Below are 18,644 nucleotides of genomic sequence, written 5' to 3'. Positions count from 1 at the left end.
TGCTATGAACAATATTCGATCAATGCTCTGAGGCTACTGAATGAAATGCAGACATGGTAGTGAGAAAAAAAAATTAAAAAATTCGATGTGTGCGTGTAGGTAGGTATACAACGAATGCCGGCTCTCCAAGATTCAATCAATTCAGAGAGAAACTCAAATGCGACGTAGCCTATACGTGCCAATTTATTCTCTTCTCTTTAAACTGTGCAAAGATAGAAGTGCACAAAATAAACACTAACACAGCGGCAATTATGCTTACGGGACTTCAATACATATACAACTGATCTGGTTGTAAATACGAGCGTTTCTGGTGCACAAGCATAAGTGCTCAGACTGGGAGAACTAAGCATGCGGTGGCTTTGGTAGAACGAAGGCATATTTACCTTGCTTGTTTTGTGTCGCTCATTCGCCATAGAAGTCCAAAAAGAGTGTTGTCTGCACGTGGTAAAATCCCAGCGTGCCCGTACGTGAAAACAAGATCGCTATGCCTCGCTTCTGCTTTCCGTACATTTCTTTCAGTGGTGGGTAAAACGGAGGTTGAGCAGCGATTTGGTAAACAATTCAGCTACTATCCAGTGATGTGGTGGATAATTCAGTTACTATCCATATGAAACCAATAAATAGGGCGGACAAAAATGGTTTCAATTGAGTATTAAATTTTTGCCTCTTAATTTTTATGAAATATAAATTTTACTTTTTGAAAATTTGAGACTGTGCAGTGCACGAGGTGCACATATGGACGAGACGCCACTGTTGTCAATTAACCACATAATTCGAGCAGTAAAAATGAATTCACAGCCATATTTTTTTTAAACAATTATATTTTAATTCTCTTAGGAATTTTCCGCACTATTCAGAACACTCTCAATACTCCGAATACGATGCCTCCGAAAAACGTGTAACGGCAAGTTTGCTATAGCATAGCTTAGCCATTTCTTGATGAATTTCAAAAATTATGGTACTTCTAGAATTCCTAGATTATTTAAAAGATTAAAAATTAAACGATTAAAAATAGGGTCGTCTACTTTATTGAAAAATGTTTATGGGTTTTGCCAAATTAGATTAATGGGCAAAAATGTTCATAATTAGCCAGAATACTGTCATGGTTCCTATATATAGATCCTGGAGATAACGGAACGGTCCTCCGGAAGATTCGGAACATCCGTAAAATTGGTCAATCCACGAAACAGAAACTGATCCTAGAGCTCCGCGGTTTTTTCGAACTGTGATATAAGAAAGAATTTAAGTTCATGACATAAACACGAATCCGGATGGCCATAGGACCATCCTCCGGAAAATCCGAAACATCCATTTCGAAAACACGTGGAACTGTAATATAAGAAAGAATTTGGGGTCGTGACATAAACATGGACCCGGATGGCCATTGGACCGTCATTCGGAAGATCCGGAACATCCGTAAAAGTGTTTCATACATGAAACTGTGAAAAAAACCGTGATTTTTTTTCGAAAACTTCACAGTTCGAAGTGTTCTCGAGAAAACCACTAAGTTCTAGAATCAGTATCATCGATGCACTACTTTTACGGATCTTCCGGAGACGGTTTCATGGTCATTCGGGTTCATGTTTATGTTACGACCCCAAATTATTTCTTATATCACAGTTACACGTGTTTTCGAAAAAAAACCAGGGTCCACGACCCCAAATTCATTCTATCATCACAGCTCCTAGTGTTTTTCTAAAACTGCGGAGCTCTAGGATCAGTTTCATGAATTGACAACTTTGACGGATGTTTCGGATCTTCCGGAGGACGATCTTATGGCCATACAGGTCCATGTTTGTGTCATGATCCCAAATTCTTTCTTATAACAGTTCCTAATGTTTTCGAAAAAACCGCGGAGTTCTAGGAGTTCTAGGTTTATGGATAGACCACTTTTACGAATGTTCCGGATCTCTCGAGGACCGTTCCGTTATCTCCAGGTTCCATATATAGGAACCATGACTGCAGCGAGTGTTCAACCGAGTAGCGTCGATGTTTGATTTCCACTTTTTTTTTCTTTATTTAGGAGATTTTCAGCCGTAGGCTGGTTCATCTCCGAAAGCCCCTGAAGGGGACTCCCCTAGTAACGTAGTTTAAAATTTTTCGGTAAACCCTGAGGGGCTTCTCCTGGATATAGGTGTGCTTAGGGTGTTCCCTTGGTACATAGTGGTTTTTACAGAGTTTGTTGAGTTTGTGTTTCGTGTTTGTTCAGCGAGATTGGCGGTTCATAAAAGGGATGGCAGTGGTCGTTGTAAAGGGTAATCAGATAATCGTTGTGTGGTATCCAGTCTAAAGTGAATCGGGTCCGTGTTCGGTGCGTTGTTATTTTGTATAGGGGGTTGGTGATTAAATGTTATCAAACAATCCAGCATCTTTAAGAAAGGTTATTAGAGCAGCTTCCATGGATGGGTCGTTAGACAGGGCATTGCGTATGCTGTCCGGGATTTCGTTGTGGACCCGGATGTTCTGGAAGCAGGGGCAGTTGACGATCAGGTGTTCGACAGTGATTATGATTATAGTGTTGCAGGCATCGCACCACTTCTGAAAAGATGTAGCGCTGCCCATATTATGGGTTACTCGGGTGTGTCCAGATCAGAGCTGAGATAGGACCTGTTGTTCCCGTCGACTTGTAGTGTCCCTCCATTTGAAGATGTCGTCCTTTATTTTCCTTAAGAAAGGTCCCCTTTTTGTAACACACTCTTGGTACCAGGCGTCTCGAAGGGTTGTTTTCACCCATGTTTTTATGTCTGGACTGGGAACAGATGTGGCAGTCATCCGGCCGGTGCGCCCAGTGGCGGCGAGATGGTACGCTTCGCAGTTACCGCGTATACCACAATGGCCGGGTACCCAGACAAATAAGGGGTTCGGCGGTCCGGTCTTTTGTATTGCTTTGATCCAGGGATGTTTTGATGTTGCTGAATTCAAGGCATATAAACCGCTGGCAGAATCTGTTAGATGGGTTTATCGAAGGGCGTAGTGAAGGCTAAGTAGATGGCCGCGGCCTCCGCCGAATAGACGGAGCATTGATTGGGAAGTTAAAATTTCCACTTGACACGGAATATGCTTCGCCGAAGATTCTCTGCCTTTTTTTGCTGACCGAAAGCACAACAGCTAAGTGTAAGACTTATACTTTTTTAATAACTTGACAATGCTTTCCTAGTTATTTTCGTTTGTAACTGTAGTATATGTAGTCTGTATAATCTGTACTTTTTTTACAACACATCATTGGGACCAGTGTTGGGAAAATATCAAAAAATCAAATCTCACCAACGCCCAAGATCACGCTTGATTTTCGTAGACAAAAATCAACAAGCAAACAACTGCGGTTGATTTTGCAAGCTGTGATATTACAGCTCGGAATATCAAGCTAGCAAAACTCACCAACTTCAAATCTCACCAAACTGTGGTGAGATTGAGTTTAATGATTTTTGCTTTACTCCCGAATGCAACCGATACTTCCATAACGGCTTGCAGCAGTCCCTTCGCGTCTGTCATCGGTGAAGATTAAAAAGAGATAGCAAACTTTGCTTTCTCTTTCTAAGAAAATGATGTGCAATGGACTCATTTTTGTGTCGAGTCAACTCTCAGCTTGATTTTTGCACGTTGTGAATAGTCTCGCAATATCAAAGGAGCTTGTGAAACCAATATCAAGCATGATATTTTGTTCCAATATCACGCGTGATATTGCGAGCGCATGAGAGCGGAAAAATATCAATTGATTTATGATTTTGCCAACACTGATTGGGACTATTTCTAGTCTGTTGATGCAAACATAACAAATAAACAAATTACTGTATTCTGGCTGATTATGAACATTTTGGCCGATTAATCTAAATTATGGATCTTAAGCCACTTGCAAAACTTGTAAACACACCTTTAAATAAACGTGTAACGACTCTTTTCGCGTTTGAAAAACATAGACGACCCTAGTTTTAATCTTTCTGCAATTAAAATAATCTACAGAGCCTAAGAATTCTAGTGGCACCACAATTTTTGAAATTCATCAAAAAATGGCTAAGTTATGTCATTGCAAACTTGCTGTTATACGTTTTTCGGATGCTTCGTAGTCGGCGTAAAGTATTTTACCCACCGTATTCGGAGTGTTAAGATTACGTTTCTTGTTGAAGTCTCATCATAATTTTCTTTGAATTTTCCTTAAATTGTATCTATCATTTTCCTCCCAATCCCCATACATTTCTCCTCAGAATCACGTAGGAATTTTCCTAAGCACCTCACACTTGAAATTTTCCTAATAGCCTGAGAAATTTAGAAGTTCCTTTCTTCTCCACATAAATCCCGAAATCAGGTGAAAAAAACTACAAGCGACAGCTGGTGTACGCAACGGTGACGTAGGACTACGTGGTCTTATATAACAAATCTTATTTTTTAACTACATCAGGAGCTTGTGTTTTGTGTAGGAATAGGAATTTGAGCGGGTTTTTCTCTGTTTATACTCTTTAGTATGGCGCACTTGACATAAATGGCCCATAGCGACTCACGAAGAGCTACTGATTCCGATCAATAACGGTGCAGCTTCTTCCTCCTTCTATGGATGATTACGTGGGCTGCAGCTCGCTGCTTACCGACAGCCTTTCGTTGTGTACTGGAGAGCACCACCACTGATTGAATAAACACCGTTTGGTGAGACCGGTTGGAATTCAACTTTGAAATCTGTGTTAGGGAAATCAATTTTCGCAGGCAATCGGTGATAATTTTAATTATCAATGCAACAGTTTCATTTTTCAATAGTGACATTTTGAAAAATGATTAGGTCGTAAATTTAAAAGATGCGTAGAAATATATCTGATCGATTGGTGATAAAATTATTGAAATTGGTCCAGGGGCAGCTGAGTTATTTACGTTCAAAATCTTTCACAATTTTGTTACATGTTCCATTTTCGATTTTTTTTTACAACGTGTACACGTGTAGAAATCACAGACGTAGTCCTACGTCAAAATCAAGCTATGAAGATTTTGCGCCACCTCAAATCATGTCTGATTGTGCCCAAATTTTGCATAGGATCTTTTTTAGAAGGAATAAACAATTAATATATGGTCGGATTAAAAAAAAATCATTTGCTCCCTAACGTACACGACTTTCTACAATGAGGCGCCAGCACATCGCAGACAACGCCAATGCGTACACATTCTATTTCTATTAATTGAGAAAAATACAAACACCATGCATTAGTAACTCTTATGACTACAAAATTTGAAACATTTTAAGTTAATACTACCTATACTAACCTAGTTTTCTCTCATCTCCCTCTTCCAGCAACACACTGCTATACGTAAAATTCCTTCTGCTATGGGCGTTCGTAATCACAGCTGACTTCCTGCTGGAGTTCCGTTTCGAATTTCTGTGGCCCTTCTGGCTACTTCTTCGCTCAGTGTATGACTCGTTCAAATACAAAGGACTGGTAAGTGTTTTCTGGCTCCGTAATGCTGCTTTACTCAAACTCATAAATGCATGATTGATCTTAGGCCTTCTCGGTACTGTTCGTGTGCATTGCCATCACTTCCGACCTAGTGTGTTTGTTCTTCATCCCAGTGCAGTGGCTGTTCTTCGCGGCCAGCACCTACGTGTGGGTGCAGTATGTGTGGCATACAGGTACGCGTGTGTGTGGAATTCCTCCCCTGCAATGATCCTCGACTAACTGTTTTTCGTTGTAGATAAAGGAGTCTGTCTGCCAACCATCATCCTGTGGATACTGTTCGTCTATCTGGAAGCTGCCATCCGGTGGAAGGATAGTCGAAACATACCACATCTCGATCTCTGCCGGCCATTCGCGGCGCACTGGTAAGTTGCCCATCGGCTTTTACACGAGTAATCGTTAGTCACTCGTTTTGAAATTCTTCCAGCATTGGCTACCCGGTGGTAACACTCGGGTTCGGCTTCAAGAGCTACGTTGGCTATCGCATAAGGCAGCGCAAACAGCGCGAGGTGGCCAAGGACAATGACTTCTACATGCAGCTGCTGCAGGAAGCTTTGCCCAAGGATGAATCCCCTGTCAGTGGCGGTGATGCGAATTCGTCTGTTGACCAGCATCAACAGGATCACCAGCTGTCACCTTCCGCTCAGCAGAAGGATCTTACCGTGACGGCTGCAGCGATTCATCAGCAAGGCAACAGTATCATCAGCAACAGTACTAGTAGTAATAGTAGTAACAGCAGCAGTGGCGGTGGTGGTGGACATCACCATCACCATCATAGTAGTAAGAACGCTCAAAGTCATAACAAATCACAGAGCAATGTGACGTCCACGAGTCACGTAAACGGTCACGCCGTAGGAGGAGGCACAAGTTCGACGGTGACTAGCAACAGTAGTGGAAACAGTACAATGAATGGCGGGGTCAACCATTCGAAGCATCTTCATCGGAAGAGCCTGGACAAGGACAGCTCCGGTACGCCGAGCGGGAAGGTCAGCAGTTATCCATATCACCAACAGCAACAGCAGAACAGTACCGGTAGTAGCAGTAACAGTGCTAAGGAAAGCTCGCGATCGAACGATAGCTCCCACACGAACGGTGCTGCCATGTCTCCGAAGGAGAAAAAAGACTGCGACTCCTCGACGGGCCAAAAGTCTCACTTTGATAGTCTCTCTACGGCCAGTTATCAAATGAACAGTAGCAACAAATCTACGCAGGTATGGAATGTTGATGCTACAGTGCTGTTCGACATAATAGCAGCGCATGCCGATTTTCATACAAAATCGACAACATTGACATGTTGTAAGTTTGTTCTCTTAAGATCAATTGAGCTGATACGTTCGTCTCAGAACAAAAAATCTGTTTAATTTTAAGATTACAAAATACCAAATTTGTTGAAGCGCCTGCTGGAAAGTGACATACTTGGGAATTTTTGTTTTGAATAATAGCAGTTTTTGATTAGAAAATTTATGTGGTTGGGGATTGTTTGAATTTTGAGAAATGTAAAATTTAAAATCTCAAAATTGAGCCGAAATGCAAATTATTAAAACTGCTAATATTTCGAACAATTTTACCTAGTATATCACTTTTCGGCAGGTGCTCCGAAAATTTGGTTTTTGTAATCGTAAAATTGTACATACGGGAAATGGATGTAATGTCGGCCTAAATGCCCCTAGTTTGGGCCCATACATAAATTCAGTAACCGACTAAATTTTCAATAGTGACCAAAAATATCCATTAGTACTGTCCCAATGACGCGTTCATCTAGATAAAATTGATAAATAGCAAATTTTTTGCGATGGGCCCAATCTTAGATCCATAGGCCAATATTAGAGCCATTCTCTCTATTTGTGGTTCTGTGACTAAGGTTTCAGCTCAATTGATCATAAGACAACAAAGTTACATCATGTCAAGCTAACAATGTTCTATGAAAATCGGCATGCGCTGCTTATTGAACAGCACTGCATATGTTTCTGTTGAATGGTATTTCTGGTAATGCTCATATTTTGTTTTATAGGTCAATGACAGCAACCATGACAGTGGAGGAGGTCGGAGCAAGGGTCAGCAAAACGGTCACGTAGTCAACTACGACATGGAACTCAACCATCAACAGCAGCAGCAGCAGCAACCACATAATCACATAGAGAACGATCCTCCGGTAGAGCCGAAGGCGAATCGTTCCGGTCGTAAGAATCGCGTAAAACAGAAGGAGAATGCCAATCACCTGGCAGCGGTTCGACTGGCGGCAACACTTGCTCTGGCATCCTCCATAACCACCCTCACGACAACAACGGCTGCGGCGTCGACGGTATCTACGACGACGGCGGGGACCGCGACGACGACCACCACCACGACATCTATGACTTCTTCCAAAGACAATCATCAACATCACCACAACCACGATCAACAGCGACAGCAGGAGCAGCAGGCCGCAGCCAACGACAGCAGTAACAGCACAGTCTCGAACAATACTCAGAATGGTAACAGTCTGGCCGCGGGTTCTACGGCGGTCAGTTCGAATGCCACGGGAATCGGAACGGTTCCATCACAGCAACACCCACCGGTCGCACCGGCGCCGGTGGTTCCGAAAGTATGTGACACTTGCAGCCGACTGGAGGCGGACGCCAAGAAGCTCCGTTTGGAGATTACTAACCTGAAGCAAGGCGAATACGAAATGCGACAAAAGTACGATGCTAACACCGGCAATCTGAAGACCTGTTTGCAGGCCAAACAGAAGGAGCACGAGGAGCTACAGAACAAGTAAGATCAACACAAATCTTTCATACAGTATTCTAGATTAGGAAAATGTTCCATTCCAGATTCCAAGACCTGACGGTCCAGCGACAGCAGGAGCGGCAAAGCATGCAAACGGTCGAGCGACGGTTGGGCGAGGAACGGCGCCATCGGCAGTCGCTGGAGTCCCAGGTGTCGAACGAACGCAAACACCGGAAGCAAGCGGAGGAGAAGGCCGCCCGCGCCGAGTGCGGCGAGGCGTGCAAGCTCAAGCGACAGCAGATGGAGATGGAAATCCAGAAGCTGCGGCGAGAACTGATCAACTCCGAGGACGCCATGCACAATGCCGAAACGCAGAATCGGAACTTTGAACAGGAGGTAGGTCTAGTAGGGGGTCATAGTCTGCGTCAACAGGTTAAACGAGAGCTAAGGATCCGTCTAGAAGTTGGGTCATGAATTTTTCAAAAACTGGCTTTTTATCAGCTTTGAATGTTCCCGTCGACGCTTCGTCGTAAATATTCAACGATATACACGGACTATGAGACCGACTCAAAATTGAGTTAAATTCTACTCAATTTGGACAAAAAGTGGATTTCCTCTAAAGTGAGTTGAATTTCCCGAGAAAAACTTCTCGAATATGAGGAAAAATCGAAAGAGGTTTAACTTAGTCTATTATTATACTCCGAGGCTGAGTAAAATGTTCATAGATTTCTCATACTCGAGAAGATTTTCTTGGAAAAGCTCGGAAAATGCTACTCACTTTGTGAGTAGATCCACTTTTATTTATTGATTTTTTTATTTAGGGTAAATGATGGCTTCGGCACGCATTGACTGTTGTTGGCAACCAAATTTGAACGTTAATTTTGCTGCATTTTCTCACCAAAACACTTCGATGAATGTATTAGTCTATCAGCTTCAATCTGATTACATTAAGCAATTGCCAGGTTTTTCTGCAAATGAAACATACGGACTACAAATTCAGCTGCTTAACACGCTGTTCAAATGGAAAGGTTGCCGAAAAAGAGGCTGCCGGCAATAATCACACTCACCTGAGAAGTTTGGAGTGCTGTAAAAACGCTTTCAAATCGTTTTGGACAATTTTTCCGATTGGAATGGATAGAAAATCAAGCAGCAGATAAATGTAAACAAACAAACATGCCATATGTGTGCGTGAGAAATGTCTTACAGAAGTTCGGGCGCTGCACAGTGGTTGAAAAGTTCATAAATAGCACCATGGAGAATGGATTTAGGCTTTGAACCATTTGGTGGATTATTTTAACTCCTGGTTAAAATTTGACAGATGGAAAGTTATCGATTAACCCTGCTATCCGAGCGTGGTTACTTCTGACAGACAAGAAGTTAAATTTTGACAACTCTGGCCAGTGCTGTAATGTCTCAAAATCATTTGAACATTTTTGATGAAAATGAGGAAAGTAGCTATTCGCTATCAAAGGGGACCTCCTCCGAATGGGTGATATCAGTTGCTTAGTCATTTGACAAAGGCATGGATCATTCTCATTTGAGAAACGCTATATATCATTCAATTGAGTGTAACCTACACACAAACGGACGCAAGCTGCGGGACTTCAGCTGGCTACGCAACCCGTAGAAAGCCCTGTTCGCGGCTGCAATACGCCTTTTCACCTCGCGGGTAACATCATTATCGCACGTCACTAAAGTACCAAGATAAACAAATTCGTCCACAACTTCAAATTTTTCGCCATCTAGCACCACTTCACTACCAACACCACTATTGCTCCCACGCTTTCTACCGGCGACCATGTACTTCGTTTTGGTAGAATTTATCGTGAGACCAATCCTCGCTGTCTCCCTCTTAAAAGGCGCGAACGCCTCTTCCACTGCTCTACGGTCGATTCCGATGATGTCGATGTCGTCCGCAAAACCAAGAAGCATGTGCGACCTTGTGATGATGGTACCGTTCCTCTGCACGCCAGCTCTCCTAATCGCTCCTTCGAGGGCGATGTTGAATAGCAAGTTCGAAAGAGCATCTCCCTGCTTCAACCCATCTAAGGTCACGAACGAGGCCGAAATCTCGTCTGCAACCCGTACACATGATTTCGAACCATCCAGCGTTGCACGAATCAGCCTAATTAGTTTCGTCGGAAAACCGTTTTCTTGCATTATCTGCCATAGGTCGTTTCTCTTTACTGAATCGTACGCTGCCTTGAAATTTATTTACAGATGATGAGTCTGCAAGTTGTATTCCCGAAACTTCTCAAGGTTTTGACGCAGGGTAAACATTTGATCCGTCGTTGATCGACCCTCACGAAAACCAGCCTGGTATTCGCCGACGAAGCATTCCTCAAGCGGTCTCAATCTGTTGAACAGAACACGTGATAATATTTTGTACGCCGAATTCAGAAGCGTGATTCCTCTGTTATTGGCGCACTCCAGTCTGTGTCCCTTTTTGTAGAGGGGACAAACGAGACCATCCAACCAACTAGCGGGCAATTCTTCCTCCTCCCATGGTAGATGATCTGGTGCAGCTGCTCACTTCCGTGTTTGAGAAGTTCGGCCGGGAGCTCGTCCTTCCCCGCAGCCTTACTGTTTTTCAGCTCTCGTATCGCCTTTTTCACCTCTTCTAGCGATGGTGGTTCCACAGAATGACCATCGTCGTCGATGTGTGATCTGTTTGTAGATGCTCTCTCGTTCTCTCCGTTCAGCAACGTCTCGAAGTACTCCTTCCACCTGGCAGCCACCATCGTTTTATCTGTCAGCAGATTACCTTCACGGTCATAGCACATGGCGGGAGACGGCGCTGTCTTACTCCTCACGCCATTGACAGTTGCGTAAAACCTTCGCATATCATTCTGCTCCATACTTTCTTGCGCCTCAGGAATAACGCGTTCCTCGTACTGCCTTTTTTCTGCGATGGGTTCGTTTCTCGGCTGACCTTGCTACCCTGTACCGCTTTCTGTCCTGACGGGTACCAGACACCAACATCCGGCTTCTGGCGACGTTCTTCTCCTCTGTCACTCGCTGGCACTCCTCGTCAAACCAACCGTTCGGGGGGCGCCTCTGAGCTGTACCTATCACCTCTCGTGCTGTTGTGCTCACCGCTCCGTGGACAGCTTCCCACAGATTGTTGAGATTCTCGTTCACGTTGATTTCCGCTATCCGCTCATTCAGCTTCTGGTGGTACTCTGCAGCAACACCATCTGCTGTCAAACGCTGGATGTTGAAACGCATCGATCTCCGGTTTCTCGAACTCGTAACGGTCGATAGACGCGCTCAACAACGAGGTAGTAATCCGAGTCGATATTAGGACCCCTGAAGGTCCTGACATCTACGACATCCGAGAAATGCCGACCATCCACCAACACGTGGTCGATCTGGGAGCAAGTTTCGCCATTAGGGTGTCTCCAGGTGTGCTTTCGGATATCCTTGCGTGCAAAGTGGGTGCTACTGATTTCCATATCACGAGCAGCAGCGAAGTTTATCAGCTTCAGACCATTATCATTCGTTGCAGAGTGAAGGCTCTCTGTTCCAATGATTGGGCGAAAGAATTCCTCTCTTCCAACCTGCGCGTTTGCATCTCCGATGACAATCTTCACGTCGTGTTTTGGGAACTCATCATAGGTTTTATCCAGGCTTTCATAAAACGCGTCCTTCACGTCATCGGATTTATCGTTAGTCGGTGCGTAGATGTTGATCAGGCTGTAATTGAAGAATTTGCCACGAATCCTCAAAACGCAGATGCGCTCGCTAACCGGTTTTCACCGCATAATCCGCTTGATCTGTTTTCCAATCACTACGAAACCAACTCCGTGTTCTGCTCTATCGCCACCGCTGTAGTAGATATGGTATTTGAACGATGTGTTGGCGATAGGATCTACCGCCCTGAATTCACGTTCTCCAGATCTAAGCCACCGTACTTCTCGAATAGCAGCCACACTCACATTCACCTTTTGCAGTTCACGGGCCAGAAGGCCCACTCGCCAAGGTTCATTTAACGTTCTGACATTCCAAGAACCGAGTTTCCATACATTGTTCTTATTTCGTTGCCGTTGGGTCAGTTGCCGAAAATTCCGTTCTTCTTACTTCATTTTTCTGAGTATTTTTATAATTCAGTATGCTACCGTACCAGGGTTGCGATACCTACATCGTGATGATGGGGCTGCTGTTTGAGCCGCACCTCCTGGTGGACAGACGCTCGGGTTATTGTGTAGATGGGGCTGCCATCTTAGATTTAGCTGACACAATACAGCATTTCTTTTTCAGCCGCTGGATCCCAGACGGACGCTGTTCGAGCCGCACCTCCTGGTGGACAGACGCTCGACGATTTGCACCTCCTCAGCCTAAGAGATAAACTAGCCTATGGCTAAAAATCTCTCTAATAAAGAAAAAAAAAAAACCTCCTCAGCCTTGCTATCATCACGATTTGGGTTAATCGTGATGACATTGCCCACACCCCGCTACCAGCACATATATGGGCATATACTGGCTGTCATCATCCGACACGTGGAAGCGTGAGGTAGGAGCTTGTGAAGACCAGAGCTATGTTGGACGCTCTTTCCCCTGTGGTCCTCACCATTTTGGGGTGTCTGAACGTACTATTAGAGTAATAACATCTTGAGCAAAGTTGATGAGTATGACATGCTTCATCTTTTGAAGGCATGGGATTTGTAATTAATCCCCCTAAAAGTGAAATGAAAAATTTATTTTTCACAATGTCGAAATAAATGGTTGACGTCTTGAGCAAAGTTATTGTTATTGTTATTGTTATTGCTCAGTTCACACCCTGGCAGGCTGCTGCCTACCGATCTGCACTTAAGCCAGGCATGAACCTACGGAAATTTAGTCGTGGCCTATGCTAGACCGTATAGCATAACGACTTTCCTTTCACTAGCAGGCTTTTTGGTCCCACTAGCGTCCGATTAGGAGATAGTAAGAGATTAAAAGAATAAAGAAGAGAGATAGAGAATTTTGTTGTCTTGCTGAAAAAAAAATCCCGCCGACTTGTTGTGCAACATCAGGTTTGTTCGCTTTCATTCCGTTCCAAGGGGCAACGTCCATAGTCGTCGTAGTCAAATACCTGGGAACCTCCAGAGGTGCACAGGGCCAACGTGAACGACTTCCATTCTGGGCAGCTGCTTGACCTGGGCCCAGGTCAAATTCCTATCGGCTTGCTTAATTTCCTTGTTGACGCTCCGCCGCCTTAGTATTTGCCTTTGCTGCGATGTTCTGGCGGATTTAATTCATAATCAAACGCTTGCCTGCAGACTTCTTTTCTATTGCTATCGGCTTCTGATGACATTTACATCTGAGATCCATTTGTGAGGCCACCAGCCACAAGTTATATACCGCAGGCAGCGGTTGATGAGACCTGCAGCTTTTGAGTGTTCCCCACTGGTGCTGCACAGATTCCACGTTTTAATCGAAGTTTCGAATTTTGGTACGTTGACCAATCTGATTTGATCTCCGCTTTTGTGTAAATGTCATATTATCACCGACCTTATTACCATCACCTTAGGCTCTGAACCATTTGGTGGATAATTCCAACTTTTGGTTAAAATTTTACAGATGGAAAGTTATCGATTAACCTTGCTATCCGAGCGTGGTTACTTCTGACAGACAAGAAGTTAAATTTTGACGACCGTGACTCGAAAACCGGTCGATCGACAGCACGGGGATTTTCGAACATAAGAAATAACTTTCGAAATGTCATTCTTAACCACGAGTTAAATTTAACTCGGCAAATGGTTCACAGCCTTAGTGTGTGTGACATCAGGTGTACGCTCCTCTGTGTTTTCGTTACCAATGAAGTTAATTTGACACGTTTGTTGCATTCCCGTATGTCTCAATATTATTCTTGCTGAACCACCGTCAAACCCACTATCCAGAGACAGCGAACCACCTTAACACCTGAAATTATACGAAAACAAATTAAACATTAGCACCAACCCCCCCTTCCTCGATTGCAACAGCTCCAAGTCATGCAACAGGATCATTTCGTGCCCCATGACAACTTGATCCAGTTGCTTCCAGGTTCATTGTTTTGGCGCCAGCCGGGAGAGACTTGGTCCTGTACCAAATGCTTTCCTTGTCTCCATTCCGCTCAGCTACTCGCAATTGATTGTGTAGGCGGAATATTACGATGTGAGACAATTCAATGCAGACGTCTGTAAGCTCTTCCCATAGACAATAACGAATTAGCTAACAAATGTCTTAGCTCATGATTGTTTCTGTATTCGATGTTTACCCATACATGCGGTTTAACGCTAGTTGCCCTTGTATGCGCTTAAACTAAGTCATAATATCTTAACACTAGTGCACTCACTGATCGCTGCGTGCCGCCTTTCCGGAAGTCTCGTTGTGCGCTCGGATCATATGCTGACGAAATGGGCGCCTCGCGTTCTCGACATGACCGGCTTATCACTGCAATCGCTATGGGTATGCCGTGCATGGAAGCCTCTCCAAAGCTGCCACCACCCTGTCCTCCACTTGGTTCGTTCGTCTCGTGCGCCGACAAGACATGCGCCTCACACCCTTGACTATGGCCGACGTGTCGCTTCTGCCGTTCCGATGCCGGATTCAGCTCGCCCTAATCGGTGACGTCCGGAATCGAATCACTCCACCAGCACCACGTGCAGCCGTGAAGGAGCAAAACTGTGTGTGAGAAAACGAAGCCCTATATGGCGGTGCAATTAGTTTCACGACTGTCAGTTTCGTGTCGATGTGAACACGTACTTCTCGAAGAAGGCTCCTTTTTTCCCTTGAGTTCCTTCCGGCCGAGCGATCGATTGTCGCTGCTCCCCCGAGTCCTTGCCGACTCGTTGCCGTTAGGCTTCGTTGTTTCGGCCGAACCTTTACCGTTTGCGCTGGTGGTAGATGGTGGCTTGTAACTGCAGGAGGTCATCCAATGAACAGAACGCACGTAATAATTATGTCAGGTTAATTTACCTCTCGCCGCAGCCGTATTAAACTTGGCTGAAATGACCCCGCTCTGGTGGGCTTTGATCGGCACGGAGTTACAACCGTTTTCCGCACACACTCACTCCCGATTTCGCGTTTGCGATGCCTTGACGTGCACTGTCGGCACCACTAGTCTACACGACAAACCAGACACAAGTGAAGACTTGCCCGTGCTGTGCCGGTTTTTTCTCATTCCAGCGGAAACTGTCCCGCGCTGACAGTCGAATGGCAGTGACAGGCAACGAATATCCCTTTCTTGACTTTCTTGCCAATCTTCGATTAGCTGCGTTCTGTTTTACTGTTTACATAATGGCTGCACTCTAAATGCTAACTATCCAATCTATGGCTAATACTAACTAGTCTGCAGCATTTATTGCTTAAAACAAAGTAACTGTAATACAACCCTACCGAGTGGGCTGAATTTTTCGTGAATCGTGGCAATGATTCACGAAAAATTCATCAAAACTTCACTTCCTCCAAAAGTGCGTCGGAGACTGAGCTGATCATGACGAATACTTGAAATTTGACAAAACTTGAGTGTGAAAGCTCTTTTGCTCTCCAAATGTAGCGCTTCGAACTTCATACTAAACAAACAACAAAACAGCAGCATGTTCTGCTCAAAATGAATGATCAGAATGCCAACGCATACTTGGCCAGAATGTCTCCGACTCAGTTCTTGTTTGTTTTCCAAACTGTCACCCACTACGGTGAACATTCATATGATCTTAAGCAGTATAGGCGTTAAATTAAACTGTTAGATCTTACAAGTAACGAATAAAGTATTTGGCTTATATGATTGTCTGAACCATGGTATAGATTCAGCACACAAAAAACTCTCAACCGATAGCTATCGGCTGGGAGGTGGTCGTCCCAATGAGGAAAGAGAGGATTTACCCGTCTCCAATCACCATGAGTCCGTAAAAGGGATACATTCAGTGTTTGACGACTGAACTGCCGCGCCCTTGATTCGCGTTGCTTTTGATTGATAATGTCATGGTGAAGCTTCTAAATCAATTCGAATCACTAGTTCCGACCTCGTGAATATTAAAGCCGAGGGTTCTTGGCTGTAATAATCGCTGCTGATTAACTCAAGACTGGAGTCACCCCCTGTACCGTTCCTGCTGCCATTGGACCTACTGGTGCTAATGGTCGTACCTTGGACCGGCGACTGGCTGCTTGATCAAGACTGCTGCTACGTGGCTTTCCTGGTAGCTTCCTTGTCCTCCGGTGAACTCTGATGATAGGCGAGGTTTCTCTGCATGTTGTGGGGCCTCAAACCATATCCGCATCGCGTGTTTTGTAGCATTGCGCTTCTAGTTGGTAACTGTTTAAAGTTACGTACATAGCTGGATCACCCTGCTACTAATCGGCTTTGATGTCTTTGCCATGGTAATTTCCACGCTTTCCGGTTGTCACATCCTCTAGACTGTACATGTTGTGTCCTAAAATCTCCCGAACAATCGCCGCCATGGACTTAGGATTCAGCTTTTGGTTAACGCAGTCCAATTTCGATGAAAGACCGAAGTTTCTTCTCCAGACGACATCACCAAGTAACTGTAATACGTCTTCCAAATTTGACCGATCGTCAGGTAATCAGTAGGTTACCACCTGGCACCTCTTAGCAAGCACTATGCTACGAAGCGGACCGGGAGTTTCAATGAACAACCTCCCCCATCGTTGACGTCTTGAGCAAAGTTGTAGCAAAAATGATTACAAACAACTTTGCTGAAGACATGAAAGTCGTAAATTTCACTCAAATCGAGATAGAGAGCGTTGTTTGAGGACGGGCCCCCAAAAACACGTTTTTCATCAAAACACATATTTTCTTTAATTTTAAGTCTCCACTATGTTCAACAAAGTTGATTGGTTTACTAAAATACACATCTTTCTAAAACATACTATACCTGCATCATTTTAATAGGATGAGTTATTGATAAATTTTCTTCTATTTAACTCATATTTTGGACTTGTGTATCTTTCTTTGGTGCAGGAAGGTGCAGATGAAGTCAAATGCATCTAAAACTACATTAAAAGAGCTTTCAAATGGCGGTAAACTTGTCCGTCCACGACCGTTGTGATCAAAACAAGTATCCATATCTTTACTCTGTTTAACCGACCGAAATGAATAACATCGACAAAGTTCGTTAACGTTTAGTAGATGAATCGAGGCATCTCGAAAAGAATTTCTAAAGAATATTAAGGAGAATTTCAAGTGAATTTTCAGAAGGATTTAGAAGAGAACTACAAGGTAAAACTCAACAAAATTTTAAGACAAATCAAAATTTTAAGACAAAAATGCGGATTGCATGGGAATTGTAAGGAGAAGCTAAGCACGAATTTCATTTTTTTAGAGTGGTCTGCAGAAAATCTCTGTGCTGTTATAAATTAATGTTCAAAGGACTTCAAGAGTGAGTCTTAAATTTATTTAAGAAAAATTATGAAAAGAACTCCTGTGCAAGTCGATGCCGACTGGATGACGGCGGCCTAGTAATGCTGCCTATTGCGGGAAGCCTTTCCTCCGGTCGATGTGGGTGTTTTCGTCGTCGTCCGTCGTCTTCGTATTGGTGCGATGCTTGCTGTTCCATTCATACGTCATGTCCGACGCTTATCCGTCCGTAGCTCGAAGGTAAATGACGAAGAAAACGATTTGGCAAGGGTTTTATTACCGCTGCTTTTCTCCTCCCTTCCTTTGATTAGTGAAAAGATAAGCGGTCAACTGAGCATTGAGCTCGCTCTTGTGAGCATGCGCAATGTGTCGTGTGTTCGATTTGTGCTCTATCGTTTCGTCCGTGTTTGGGATTTTTCGTTAAATGTCTGAAGTTTGATTTTTTTTTTAAATGTGAACCCCAGTATAGAAATTAAAGACGTAGTCCTACGTCAACACCAGGAAATTTCTAATCGGGGTTTGCTGGTCACTATAACTATTTTAGATGTCTAAACTATGCTTAAATATGAAACAGGACCAGCGTTACTCGGTGACACCCTGGGTGGATGGTTTGGGTGTCACCCCCTAACTGGCCGATTTTGACGTAGAACTACGTCTTTGTCGACTATACTGGGGTGCAAGTTAAAAAATATGTGTGGTGAAGGAGTGTTAGGTTTTGAACGCTTGTAACTTTGTCATTTATAGATGAAATTAAAATCCAAATACGCCAATCGATAGGATATTACATTACGAACCTGTTGAAATAAATATTTTTCCAATTTTTCTGTAATTAAACTTTTGAAAATGTACAAATGATAATTTTATCACTGATTTCATGAAATAAGCCTTTTTCCCAAACCCAGTCATCATAAACGAATACCACTTGGTTGCACATCATTCTGTTTGAACCTGAAAAGATATAAATCAGCGCTGCTCTCATACCACTGCTCATTAACGCTTCGGACGGCGTGGCGCTTGGTCCTGCAGCAAGCAGGACCAAATCAGTGGCTTAAGGTGGATCACGGCGTGACCACAATGAGGAAAAGCACACACGCCCTTCACAATAATCTCTCGCCCCCCCCCCCTCAACAACCTCTCCTACCCCCCCACCATCAAACCCCTCC

The 18,644-nt window shown here is 43.9% G+C and overlaps 1 protein-coding gene across 1 annotated transcript in view; it reads left to right on the top strand.

The window, feature by feature from the left end:
• The window catches only part of LOC135703151 (macoilin), a 41,140-nt gene that overhangs the window by 17,187 nt on the left and 5,309 nt on the right, over window positions 1–18,644 (top strand). Inside the window, exons 2-7 of the mRNA XM_065224257.1 lie at window positions 5,273–5,417; window positions 5,482–5,608; window positions 5,671–5,797; window positions 5,860–6,643; window positions 7,444–8,186; window positions 8,246–8,537. Coding sequence (XP_065080329.1) covers window positions 5,273–5,417; window positions 5,482–5,608; window positions 5,671–5,797; window positions 5,860–6,643; window positions 7,444–8,186; window positions 8,246–8,537 — 2,218 coding nt within the window. The remainder of the gene's footprint in view (window positions 1–5,272; window positions 5,418–5,481; window positions 5,609–5,670; window positions 5,798–5,859; window positions 6,644–7,443; window positions 8,187–8,245; window positions 8,538–18,644) is intronic.

This window comes from Ochlerotatus camptorhynchus, unplaced genomic scaffold (genome assembly GCF_037179485.1).
Source record: "Ochlerotatus camptorhynchus isolate MF236.1 unplaced genomic scaffold, CSIRO-AGI_Acam_v1.1 ptg000209l, whole genome shotgun sequence".
In the NCBI taxonomy this organism is placed as follows: Eukaryota; Metazoa; Arthropoda; class Insecta; order Diptera; family Culicidae; genus Ochlerotatus; species Ochlerotatus camptorhynchus.
Note: the sequence above shows the minus strand (reverse complement) of the source record. Positions and strands in the feature narration are given on the sequence as shown.